Here is a 12,003-nt window from a genome sequence, read left to right on the forward strand (position 1 = left end):
ATCACAGGGTACACGATCCGGCCGATTACACCTACTCAACGGTGCCTCGGCGCTGCGGGGGCAGCCACACCCGCACCTACCCCTACCGCCGAAACCGCCTGCAGCACCTGGCCCAGGGCCTGTACCCCACCGACGAGATCCAGATTGCCATGAAGGTTGGGGGCGCTGCCTGGGGGGACAGGGGAGAGGGCCCTGAGATGACCCCAGAGTCTCAAGTCATTCTGGAAAAAACACCAGAAGCCACCTCATCTGGCCCTCTGCCTTGAGGTGGTTTCTTAGACCTAGTTAAAGCCTCAGGTTCTTATCCTTTGCCCAGAGGAAGAATGCTATCCTGGCCACCCACCCTCCTGGCCCTCCCACCTCCAGCCCTCCCTTCACCCCGCTGCTCCTGGGAGGGTTCTGAGCATCATTTGGTATTGGGAGTCAGGAGAGGATGGCACTCTGTGCCCCGGGCCCTCATGGAGGCAGGAGTGGAGGGCAAGCTCTGAGCGCCACATGGTGATGGATACTGGCCCACCTCCACAGCATAAAGAGGTGGATATCTTGGGCCTGGATGGACATATTTACAAGGGACGGATGGATACCAGGCTACCGAGCATCCTGAGCAAAGACAGTGAGTGTCCAAGCACCCTAGAGGCTCCTCAGGCTCCTTGCTTGGGTCCCACAGGCTCCATCCAGCTCCCAGAAAGTTAGGCACTTCTTGGGACCATCAGCCCCTGGCTGCCTTCCCCTTCTCCCCTCCCTGACTCCACACATTCAGGTCTCCAAAAGCCCCAGGTCAATGTTTGCAGGCAGGACAGCCGTCCAGTCTCAGCCGATTAGCCAGGATGTCCTGGCCGCGTCTCTTGCCAACCTTCCCCCGCATGCGGCTTCTGCTGGCTTTCCTGCCTCAGCCTCTGTTCCTAGCATCACCACAGCCAACTCCTACACTTTCAAAACTCAGAATGCCCTCTCCTGAGCCCCCACCGCTCAGTGAATCCCTCATTCCCTGGAAGGCCCACTGTCAGTTAGCCATTCCTGCAGTGTGCTGCCTGTCACTTCCCACCGCGTCACCGCCCTGTACGCACCTCTCCAGCTGCCTTCCCTCCCAAAGTGTAAACCTGGGTCAGAACTCAGCCAGCACGTGGCACAGGGCCGATGTGTGTAGGTCGTCAGAGGAATCTGAGTGGGTGGGTGGGTTGTCGGACAGACATGAATGAATGAAGTCTAAGGGGCACATCCACGAATTCAGCCTGAGAAGGACCCCAGCTGGCTGTGGCCAGCAGCCCTGCGGCCTTCTCCCCATCCCCATGTGTCCCCATGGAGCTCTCGCTCAGTGTCTCAGAACTGAGCCCTCCCTCACTGTGCCCTGTCAGCCTCAGGGGTCACAAAGCAGAAGGCCAAGCAGCCCCGGCCCCACGTGCACCGGCAGCAGTCCCTTGGTGACAATGGCCAGCTGCCCTCGCGGCCTCAGAGCGCTCAGATGCTGGCGGGCAACAACTCAGGTAGCGTCCCTCTGGTTGGAGCATCCCTCTGGGCGGCCTGGGCACTGCCCCAGCCCCTTCCCAACCACAGCTGGTACACGCCTTTATTTCCCTGGAGAGAGGAAAGGGCCTGGGGGCCGAGGGAAGGGAGGGGGAAGAGAGAAAATCCGCCCTTCATGAGTCCTTGCTGTGCCGGGTCTGTGGGGTAGGCACTACTGTCCCCATCTCTCCGAAGAGGAAATGGGGGCAGGGTGGCAGCCCAAGCTCTGGCTCCAGCCCCAGTCCTTCGCCAGATCCGGGCCTGACTCTCCCGGAGTCAGTACGCACGGGCTCTCATGGCAGCTGCTGGGCACAGGGCCGGACACGACCTCTAGAGCCCCTCAGCCTAACCCTGCATCCTCACCTCCAGGCCTGGAGGGTCCCTAGAGTCTCTGCTCTCCTCTGAGGGCTTAAATCCTGCCTGAAAAGTCAAGGGGCTAAGGGCCCGTTAGAGTTTGGCCACACGTGGGGGCCAGAGAGGGACTCTGGTCTGGAGCCAGGAGGCCAGATCACTTTCAAGTGACTCCGAGCAAGTCTGCCTGCTCTGCAGACCTGTTTCCTCTTCTGTCAGAATAGGGGAGCAGGGTTAGTGCCGCCAGAGTCAGGGCCCCCCAGGAGGATCAAATGAAAGGTGCTTCCTATAAAAAGTTCTGTACCCACAACACTTTGCAGACACTTGCAGGAGGTCCGAGGACCCCACGGCCCCCGGTTAAGAGCCCAAGCCCTACTAGATGCCCTTTACTATCCCTTCCAGTTCCACGTTCAGTGAGTGCCTGGAGGAAATAGAAACAGAGTGAGTGATAGTGGCCATCATGGCACCTCGCCTTTATTGAGGGCTCCTCACTGGCTAGACCCTGTTGAGAAGCTTTACACATATGAACCAATTTTAATCCTCACACCAACATTAAGAGGTAGGGACCATTGTTAGCCTCACTTACAGCTGAGAAAACTGAGGCACAGAGAGGTTAAGGTACTTGCCCAAGGTCACACAGCTAGGAAGCAGCAAAGCTGGAATTCAAACGCAAGTTGTCTGGCCCCAGAGCCAATCTGTGACCCTGGCTCCCAGAATTATTTTCTTGGGGGTACTTAGCTTCCTTCTCCTTGGCACATCACTGTCTACTCCAAGGGCACTTAAAATGTTATGAGAGCGGGAGAGAGAGGGAGAGTAGTCTTAGGAAAAATTCCCGCACCTATTTGTGTGAATATTGCCTAAATAGTCCCTGTATTAACAGAGGGAACATTACCAAAGAGGCAGGCTCTTGGCCCTGACAGAGGGCTTGTTTATTTTTAACTCAAAGGAGCTTTGCTTAGGAGCGTGTGTGAGGGCTTGCCCTGCACACCCCAGCCTTGGAGCCGGCCCCTCTCTGGCATCTGGCTGCGGCTCAGCCTGGCTAGTGGAGCTGCCCCCACTTCCCTGGGCTTTGGGCAAGCTGGGGGAGCTGCTAGTGGGCGTGGGGAGGGAGACAGAGTGATCCCGGTCCCTGCTGCCCCACAGCTCCTTCTCGTCAATGGAAAGACAGACCCGTCTCCTCCGAGGGACGCCTCTCCCAGCCGAATATGGCCCACCCACCCAGCCCCAGCGAGATGGCAAACGTACCGGCAGGGATGGAGATACCCATGGATGTGCCTCCTGGGGAGGGGCTCGAGGAGCCCACCCGGGGGCCACGGTCCACCTCTGCTCACAGAGCAGAGCAATAAATAAATATTTAGGAAGAAGCTTGGGCAGCGAGGCTCTCTGGTCCTGACTGGGGAAGATGGAGTGAGAGGGAGGGGCCTGCTGCAGGCCGGTCTCCTCCAGACGTCCCCAGGGCCGGGTGGCAGACCTCTAGGAGAGCGGGTCTGGCTTGTAGCCTGAGAATTAGACCACAGCCCCCCAAACGGATTAAGCTGGTAAGAGTGCTGGGGCTTCAGGAGAGCTGAGCATCTCACCCAGAGTGGGGTGGGGGCGGCACAGGTCAGACCCAGGCTCCAGGCACTGTTGGGCCTGTGCTTACACCTACCAGCTCTCCCCTGACCTCAGCTAGACCCGGGTGCTGCTGCCTTCCTTGGCGCCAGCCTGCCTTCTCGCCTGGGGAGGCCAGCCTAGAGGGTGGCCTCACCGACTGGGGCACTCTGGAGAGGTTTGGGACACGTGGTATCGGTGCGTGAGCTGTACCTTGGAGCAAAGAGGAGCGTGGCAGCTGCCAGCTGCTTTCCCACTGCTGGCTCGGGCAGTGCCTGGATCCTGGCATGGCGTCCCGGGGGAGCAGTGCCACCAGCCTCCTGGGAAGGTCCTGTTTCCTGTCTTCTGTGGCTTACCCTTGAATGGCTGCTGCAGAGGCAGGAGGGGCTCAGACCTCGGGGCTACCAGTTTCTCAGTTTCTCCCCGCTCCCCAAGAGAAGAGAGCAGAGGGTGTCATGTGTGGAAGAGGCTTTGCCCAGCAGCCTGCGGCCTGGCTCAGCCCACTCAGCACCACTGGCTTAGCTTTGCTCACCCCAAACGGGCAAGAGGGCTCCCTGCTGTCCCCCAAGCCTTTGTGCTCAAGGTCTTGGCAGGCTGGGGGGGACAGAGGAGCATGGGTGGGCTGAGCTCAGTGGGGCACCGCAACTGTAAGGGACGAGTCCCCATCCCCAATTGAAGCCTTGGGGACAAGAGAGAGCTGCCCCCAACCCTGAGCCCTCTAGTCATCAAAGCAGTTCTCTGCCTTCAGGTCTGTTCTCATTAGTCCCTCCTCAAAGGTGGGGCTCCCCCCACCTCCAGGCCCCATCTCCCCCTCTGACTTGGGAAAGGGATGTCTGGGGCAAGAGGTTCACTTCAGGGTGTGAGGTGAGGGGGTGACAGAGTCACACAGGAAGGGAAAGTGTGGCAGGAAACAGTCCAGAAAGGGTTTCTCCCATCCCACCTCGTGTGGGCAAAGAGGGCAGGGTTGGCTGGGGGTGTCATGGGGGTGGGGCAGGTGCTCCCTACGGGAGGGGGCTTCCCCCTTCTTTCCCCATCTGCTGAGATCCCATTCATCTCTGTAACGACGTAATGCCCTGGCCAGAGGGAGGAGGGGAGCAGCCGGAACCCTGGGGTCCGGCGGGCACCCCTCACACCAGGTGCCCTTTTCTCTGCAAGCAGGAGGCAGAACCAGCCCCTCCTCCGCTCCTGCTCAGGCTTCTGTTTCTCTGGCCTTCTCGCTGAGAAATGTCAGAAGGTTGCTGGCTCAGTGTCCCTGGCCTAGAACCCAAACTCACCAGCTCGGCAGGGCGGGGTGGCAGTAGGAACAGAGCAGCCCTCCATACCCAGACCTCCCCACACCCACAGGACAGGGAGCAACATTTCCCAAGCAGCCAGGCCAACCCCATCCCCGCACCTGGGCCCGGCTGCCCACCCTCACCAGGCTGTGCCCAGCCCCAGCGTGGACCCCGCCCAAGTCCCAGCACTAAGCGCCCACGTGCCCGCAGGGGGCTTCCCCTTCCAGCCTGGGAAAGCACAGGTGGGCAGGGGAGGGGGTGAGGGTGGGAGGAGCCTCAGGGGTTTCCAACCAGGAAACAAAACTGAAAGGACAAACCCAGCCTCAAAGGACATGATCACATGTAGAGGGACTGAGGGCAGCTGTGTCCACCGTTCCACTCTACTCCCGCAGGGGCTGCCCCACAGGCAAGCTGGACAAGACATGTGCAGGCCCAGCAGGGTGGGCTGGCTCGTTAGGCAGGGCCCTTCTCAAGTGTCACTTCACTTCGGCCCTGAACCTCCAGACTCTCCAGCCAGATTGACAGCAGTGTCCACTGCAGTGCCCAGCTGCCAAGAGAGGACAGAGGGAGAGGGAGAGAAGCCCCCACACACATGTTGAAGGGGTACTGGGGGCCAGGGGCTCAAGGTGGCATCCTTCCCCCAAGCATGGGGCTCACGGAGGAGTCCCAGCCCTGGGCCAGCCACCCACTCCTATAGCTGGGCCCACAGCCTCCTCCTCGGCCACCTGCCCCCTGCACTGGAGAAGCTGAGCAAGGGCTGCTGGGCCAGGAATTGCCAACACTGCTTCTGTTTTAATGCCTGGAGGCTGTGGGGAAAGTGGGAAGGGAAAGCCAGCCAGTCCCTTTGGGGACCCACCCTGTCTCTGTGGCTCCGACAGCCTTGGTTGACCTTTAGGGCATGGCCACACAACATGCACACCGAAAGGAGGCCGAGGGCAGGGATGGAGATGGGCCCAGCTGGAAGAAGCCTGGGAGGCCGCCAGGCCAAAGGGTGGGGCTGCCATCAGGCCGCCAGGTGGAGGACAGCTCCCCTCACTGCAGACGAAGACCATGGCACCAGGGCCGCGCACCGAGGGATGGCTGGTGGTGGGCTACCCAGCGAGGGCCACGAAGGGGAGAGGAGTCAGGGCCAGTCCTCCCTGTCCCTATACCCAACTGGATCCAGCCTGTCCTACCAACCCTCTGGTCTGGACGCCCTTGTCAGAACATCCAGACCAGACTCGTGGCAATGGAGCCCGCCTCCCAACCGCAGCAGGCTGAGAGCCCCACCCCCTTCCCAAGGAGAGCGCTCTTCCCCCCCAAGGTAAATAAAGGCACTGCAAACCAGGGAAGTTAGAAAAGTCTCTTTTAAGTTTTTAAATTAAAAGTTCACCCTGGTGAGATGATTGATTCGGGAACTAAATCCAAAGGCAAGCTCCCCACTCTGTCGCCTGCTGGGGGCGGACACAGCAGGAGGCAGGGTGGCTGTAGAGAGTCAAGCCCCCGGCCAGCCAGAGCCTGGGCCTTTGACCCAAGCCAGCTCTTTAGCTCCACACAAGCCCTGCACGCTCAGCTGGAGACAGGGTGATACCAGGAGAGGCGACAAGAGCTGCAGAGCCACTGAGGAACCAGCCAGTAACTGGGGGTGGGGAGGCCCTCATGATAGCAAAGAGGCCCCCCACACCTTCAGCCGCCGGGCACCTCTGGGAGAGCCTCCTGCCGAGTGGATCGGTGGTGGTCTTCTCCAGAAGGTGTGACCTTTGAAAGGAGGCAGCTAGCAGACACCTGGTGACTGCAAGATCAGCCACCTGGCTTCCACGCACCTGCCCTGGGACTGGGCGGAGGAAGAGGTGCTGGCCCTTCCCCACAGACCCCAACACCCTGGGCAGCCAGCCCCATTCTCACATACATTAGTTATATTTATATATTCATATATATTATAGTTATATATTAAAAAGAGAAAACTTGCCTGAAGAGAAACTCCTGAAGGACCCAAGTGGCTCAGGAAGTTTACTGTCCCACCCCCCCGCAAAAATGCTTTTATAAAATCTTCCAGTGCGATGTTCAGGAAACCCCCACCCACCCCAGCTCCCCCCACCCCAGCCCTCCTGTGTCCCCACGACCCTGGACTGCCCCCAGCTCCAGCCCAGTGCCCGGCGGCATCCAGTCTCATCTCTGGCCATCCATTGCAGCCATGGCTTTCTGCTGGGTGCCCCCCTGCTGTGCTCCGGGGGGCCACGTGGGCTGTGGGTGGTGGAGGTGGTGGAAGCTGTGGGCCGTGGGGGAGGAGGGTGGGATCCAGGCGGCCTGGTGGCTGGGCGGGGATGAGGCCCAGAAGGGGCTGAAGTTTGCAGGGGGGGAGCAAGCCACGGCTGTCATGGGGCTGTTGCCGCTCTGCAGGCCCTCAGAGGCGCGAAGCTTGGAGAACATGGCCAGTGCATCGGGGAAGTTGGGCGGCGTGGCAGGTGTGTTGCTGGGAGTGCACATCTGCTGGGAGAGAACACAGGTGTCGGGAGCGTTGCCCACACGGGCCCCTGTTCTGAGCCTGGGTCCACGGCCCCTTGGAGCCTTCGGGGCTCACCCAAGCTGGCCCCTCCTTTACTCCCATTTTGTAGTCCACGAGCAGCATCAACAGGACAAAAGCACCCCTCCCCATCTCGCCCTGAGCCAACAGAAACAAAAAAAAGGACAAAACCCAACAATTTTATCAAAACCAAAGAGTGTTTCATGATGCTTGGGAATGACACCCTGAGGAGTGTCTGAAGTAAATGGTTAATTGTGACCAGAAGCTAGGGTGTCAGATTAAAGCAAGGAGAGGGAGCAGCCCAGGACACCACTGCTTAGCGCCTCACTCTGCAAAGAAACCAGCTGGCTCCCTCAGTGAGCCGCCCTCAGATGTTCTGAGGCTGCTGGTCAAGGGAAGGTGGCCAGAGCCAGGGTGTCCCTCCTACGTCAACCTTGGAAAAGCTACATTCTCTCGGTATTTGGGTGCATTCCACGGCAACAGGACCGGCCAGCAGGCCTTAGAGTCTTCACCTCCACGGTTTTACTTCTCACGATGATGCTAGGTCATTTCGATTATTTTCTATACGACAGATGAGGAAACTGAGGCCCAGAGCTCACACCCAGTCCAGGGTACAAGTGGAGACGTTAGAATTCCCAGGCTCCCAGGTCCAAAGGCCTAAGCTCTTAACCTCTACCCAGCCCCCATTCGTCTGCACTTAGAGTCAAGTGCAACTTCGGTTTCCTGTGTCCTTTGCATGTCCCCTCATGCTGTCCTTGGCCAGGGGCTGGCAGAATGTCCAGCCTCTCTCAGGCCTCTTCCTAGGGGCAGTTACAAACATCCCAACATCTGTTGTCTTCTGCCACTACCGGGGGAGGGGGGCTCCCAAACTCCTCTCTATCCCTGGCCCTTTCCGAGCAGGCACCCCGGCCAGGACGGAGAGAGTTGGTGGGGTGCTGGAAGCGGCCCTCTCCGTGTGAGCACCAGAGCCTGCTGTCCCTCCCCACCCCTGCAGCATGGGGGAGAGGGGTGACATCCTGGAGTAGCTCACAGGGCCTCGGGGAAGAGGCAGCAGAGAATGAGGCCTACACCAAGCCTGTTCTGCCCTCACAGCAGCTTCTCCCTTTCCCAGGAAGCTACGGGAGTCCTTTGAATTTCTCCTAATTTTAGCAACACCGGCCCCTCCCACAGGCACAGGGGTGGGGGAGAGAGATTCTAGGGCTCTTCACCTTGCAGAGAGGGAACTTTCACAGCTCTGAAGTTAAAGTCGAGCTAGAAATGTGGTAAGGCCACGGGAGGGGGCAATACCTCACCCTGTTAACTGGGCCTGCCCCATATCAGCAGCTAGGGAGCTCCAACCATTGTCCTGCAGGACTCAGGGCAGGCCTGGCCCCACCCAGGCCATTTCCCTCCTCCCTTCACTATCCCCCGCCCCCCACCCCAGGGCTGACTTCTCGGCAGCAGGAAACAATGAATGGGGGGGTAGAGGCCAATTGCATCACAGCATCGTGACCAACTTCCCCAGTTCACCAAGCCAGCGCAGCCTGTCTCCAGAAACAGCCACCCTACTCCAGAGAATGGCCTGGATCAGGAACAGGCCTGTGCCCGCGTGCCTGTGTGAGCTCCCCCAAGTTCCTCAACTTCTCTGGATCGTCTCTCTACTTCCGTAAAATGAGGGGCTTGGACCAGATGCTGTAAAGGCCCCTTCAGCTCTGGGCCTATAGCAAGCACGGATGGAGCTTTCCAGCTCCCAAGTGTACCCACTGCACCCCACTGATGTCCCACTGCTTCCAGTCTACAGTGCCTTTCTTCTCTTCTTGGCCCCTCCCAATGCAACCCAGGGACCCCCTGATCTGGGAAGATGCCTCCAACTGTGTGAACGGTCTACGGGACAACCATTTATCAATTACTTATGCCCTGGGTCACTTCTGGTATTGCTATTATGCCATTACTGGTCTCTGGTGTTTTTATTTAACTTTTTCCTTTTATTTATTGTCTCTAAAAAATTACCAGTTCCTTGAGGGCAGGGATGGCACTCTACACGGTGCTGATTAAGTACTCAATACTTGATACACTGACAGATACACTGATTATAATGTCTGCTACAAAACCTGCCACCTGCCTTCAGGGAACCTGCAAAAGGATGACAATCTCTTGGGATTGCCAAGAAGGTGCAAAAGAGCCTGAGGGGACCACCAGTCCCAACTCTCCCAGGCAAGCCTCCCTGTTCAGACACCACAGAATGGCTGTGCTGGAAGCCTGGGCCTTTTGGAATGGCCATAGTTGGTGGAACAAACCTCAAGGCCCTTTTGAGAGGAGATGGAAGCAGGGCGCTCCCAGGCTCCCATGCAAGGTGGGAGTCAGAGCTTTCCCGCAGTCAGGTGCAGGTCTCCTGGAGACAGCCCCTCCTGGGTTTACGAAGAGCCCGGCCTCAAGTGCCACAGCCCTGCAGCGAGCACAATTCTCCCATCATATTCCAGCACTTTCATTTTTTGAGTTATATACAGCATGAGCCATTCCAAGAGAAAAGCTGGTTAAAAAATGTCAAGACAGACCCCTCTCTCCTTGTCCTAGATGAAAACGGCACCAAGGACGAGGCACAGCAGAGGAACCATTTGCAGCTCCTCTGAGCAGGGCGGCAGCTCTGAGAAAGGAGCCACGGACAAGGACACCAAGTGTTAAAAATGCCAAAAATGCACTCCAGAAGCCACAACAGCTCTCCTGGGGAATAATGTTTTACAATCACTATCTCGGAGCCCCACCCCTCCTCCCCAAGCAGGGCTAATAGGTAACTAGAGGAGGTGTTCAAGCCTCTAAAGTCAAAGGGATGTCCTGTGCCCATGGAAAGCAGGATACTCCATGGCCAGGAGGGCAAAGGCTCAGGCCTGGGGGCCAGCTTGGAAAAGAGAAGAAAGCCACTCCAGACCTGAACCACTTCTGGTTCCTGTGCTTTACATATCTTCACATACCGAGATGAAATGCAAACTCTTGGCCATACCATGTCAAAATCTGTTTGTCCTGCATGCTCAGGGCATGTCCTTTTTCCACCAACAGGAAAGAGTGAAGGTACCTCGCCGGGTAGAGCCCAACTCCCTGAGCCAGCGTGGCTTTATCCCTTTCCTGTTCCCCGTAGCGCTGGGTTGTTTGGATGGGGGGCTGCCACTCCAACAGCAAGAGGGGGCTCCCCATAAACAGACACCCCAGGTCCCTGCCCCCTCAGGGCCCTTCACTCGGGCTTCCAGTTCACTCCCCGTCTAGTTATCACCGAAGCCCCCTCCCCAGCCCCTGCCAGCCGGCTAACTTCTGGCCATCCTGCCCTCCCTCCCACCCCCTACCCGGGGCAGAGCGCCGGACACCGGGCCTTCGGTCGAGACACAGCGGCCAGGGAGGCCGGACCACAAAGTTGGGCGAGCCAGCCGGCCCCGGGAGCCGCTCTTTCCTGGAAGACATTTTGGCTCTTTGTTTACATCGCGGCGCCGCGCTCCCCGGCAACATGGCTGTCACCGCCGGCGGCTGACAGCGGCCCCCGGCCCGCGCCCTCGGCGCCCGGGGGTCGTGGGCCGGGGCGAGGCCCCCTCCCGCCTGCCCGCCCTCCCGCGGGTGCCGGCCATACTTACCATCTGGTGGTGGTGGTGGCTGTTGGGAATGTTGGTTTCTTGGAAAAACGTGCTCAGGGCGGTCTGCGGACAAACAAGCGGCGAGGCGGCGGTTAACGGGGCCGGAGCAGGATGCCCACCGGCCGGCGCGACCCCCGAGCCGGCTCCTCCGCGGATCCGCGGCGCCGCGATCCGGCCGCCGGACCCGACCCGACCCGAGCCGGCCGGCCCCCGCCGCTCGAGGGGGCGTCCCCGGGCCGTGCGCGGGGGCGCGAGCGGCAGGGCCCCCTGCGCCGCCCCCGGCTCCTGGGGCCCCGGCCCCGCGCCCCCCGCGCGACCTGGATCGCCGGACGGGGCGATATAAATAGAGCCCCCGCCCCCACCCCGAGCCCGACCACGCGCGGCTGGGCGTCCGCCCGCGCCCCCGCCGCAGGCCGGGACCCGGGGCCGGCCCGGCGCGCTCGCTCCGCCCGCACGCACCTCGAACTGCCAGTGGGCCGCCTGCAGCAGCTGCTTCGCCTGGTCGGCCGCGCAGCCCGCGGCCAGCACGAACTGGTTGATCATGACCTGGTGCCGCAGCTCCTCCATGTTCACCGACATGGCTCGGCCGGCGCGCAAGCCCGGGCTCGGGGGCCGCGGGAGGCCGGCCGCCCTCGGCTCGCTCTCGCCGCCGCCCGCGGCCTCCGGACGCGCCCGCCCCGCCAGCCGCCGGCGAGTGTTGTGGTCGGGCTCCCGCGGCAGGCCGACACCACAAACAACAGCGCGGGGCGGGGCCGCTGTCCCAACGTTCGGGGGCCGGAGCCGCCGCCGCTGATTGGCCCGCGCCGCTCGGCCGGCTCCCGGCTCCCGTGCGGACGTTCGATTCGAATCCTGCGGCCTCCAAGCCGCACTGTTTCCCTTCTGGCCCGGCCGCGCCCATTGGCGGAGGTCGGCGCCGTGGGGCTGCCCGGCATTGGCCGGCCGCTGTGTTTTGGCTCGTGCGGGCTCGTGATTGGCCAGAGTCGGGCGTTCGGGGCGGAGCCGCGCGCGCTGATTGGCCTCCCGTGGGCCTGTTTGAACTCAACTTGAAAACCCTGAGTGCCTGCTGATTGGCCGAGGCCCGTCTGTTTGCTGTTGTAGGTTTGGGGGTGGTGCGGCCAAGTTCATTCATTACTTCATTGAAACTGAACATGCTCAGCTGGAAAAGCAAGACAGAGTGGCTTTGACT

The 12,003-nt window shown here is 60.3% G+C and overlaps 2 protein-coding genes across 8 annotated transcripts in view; one reads left to right on the forward strand and one right to left on the reverse strand.

Moving 5' to 3' along the window:
• Nucleotides 1–3,218, forward strand: part of QRICH2 (glutamine rich 2) — a 32,144-nt gene extending 28,926 nt beyond the window's left edge. For 4 of the 6 annotated variants that reach the window (XM_070559942.1, XM_070559947.1, XM_070559944.1 and 1 more), the window contains 4 exons: nt 8–155; nt 526–613; nt 1,356–1,484; nt 2,998–3,218. In XM_070559942.1, the coding sequence (XP_070416043.1) occupies nt 8–155; nt 526–613; nt 1,356–1,484; nt 2,998–3,200 (568 nt within the window). In that variant the 3' untranslated portion in view covers nt 3,201–3,218. The remainder of the gene's footprint in view (nt 1–7; nt 156–525; nt 614–1,355; nt 1,485–2,997) is intronic. The other 2 variants (XM_070559943.1, XM_070559946.1) reach the window with 2 other exon arrangements.
• A 2,828-nt stretch (nt 3,219–6,046) lies between these two features.
• Nucleotides 6,047–11,681, reverse strand: UBALD2 (UBA like domain containing 2). 2 transcript variants are annotated; one of them, XM_070559966.1, is made up of 3 exons: nt 11,277–11,681; nt 10,818–10,880; nt 6,047–7,184 (listed from the first exon to the last, which is right to left on the reverse strand). In XM_070559966.1, exons 1-3 carry the CDS (start codon nt 11,394–11,396, stop codon nt 6,867–6,869), a joined length of 501 nt encoding a protein of 166 aa, XP_070416067.1. In that variant the 5' UTR covers nt 11,397–11,681; the 3' UTR covers nt 6,047–6,866. The 2 variants fall into 2 exon arrangements, with proteins under 2 accessions (XP_070416067.1, XP_070416068.1); XM_070559967.1 differs by having other exon boundaries at nt 6,047–7,187.
• Between the last annotated feature and the right edge of the window lie 322 nt (nt 11,682–12,003).

The sequence above is a fragment of the Equus przewalskii genome, chromosome 10, assembly GCF_037783145.1.
Source record: "Equus przewalskii isolate Varuska chromosome 10, EquPr2, whole genome shotgun sequence".
In the NCBI taxonomy this organism is placed as follows: Eukaryota; Metazoa; Chordata; class Mammalia; order Perissodactyla; family Equidae; genus Equus; species Equus przewalskii.

Bases quoted from the DNA above. Each gene is read 5' to 3' on its own strand.
- UBALD2 (XM_070559967.1), bottom strand. From the start codon at position 11,396: ATGTCGGTGAACATGGAGGAGCTGCGGCACCAGGTCATGATCAACCAG. The intron at 10,881-11,276 runs GTGCGTGCGGGC...GTTTGTCCGCAG, and splicing joins CGGCCCACTGGCAGTTCGAG to ACCGCCCTGAGCACGTTTTT. The intron at 7,188-10,817 runs GTAAGTATGGCC...GTTCTCTCCCAG, and splicing joins GCCACCACCACCACCAGATG to CAGATGTGCACTCCCAGCAA.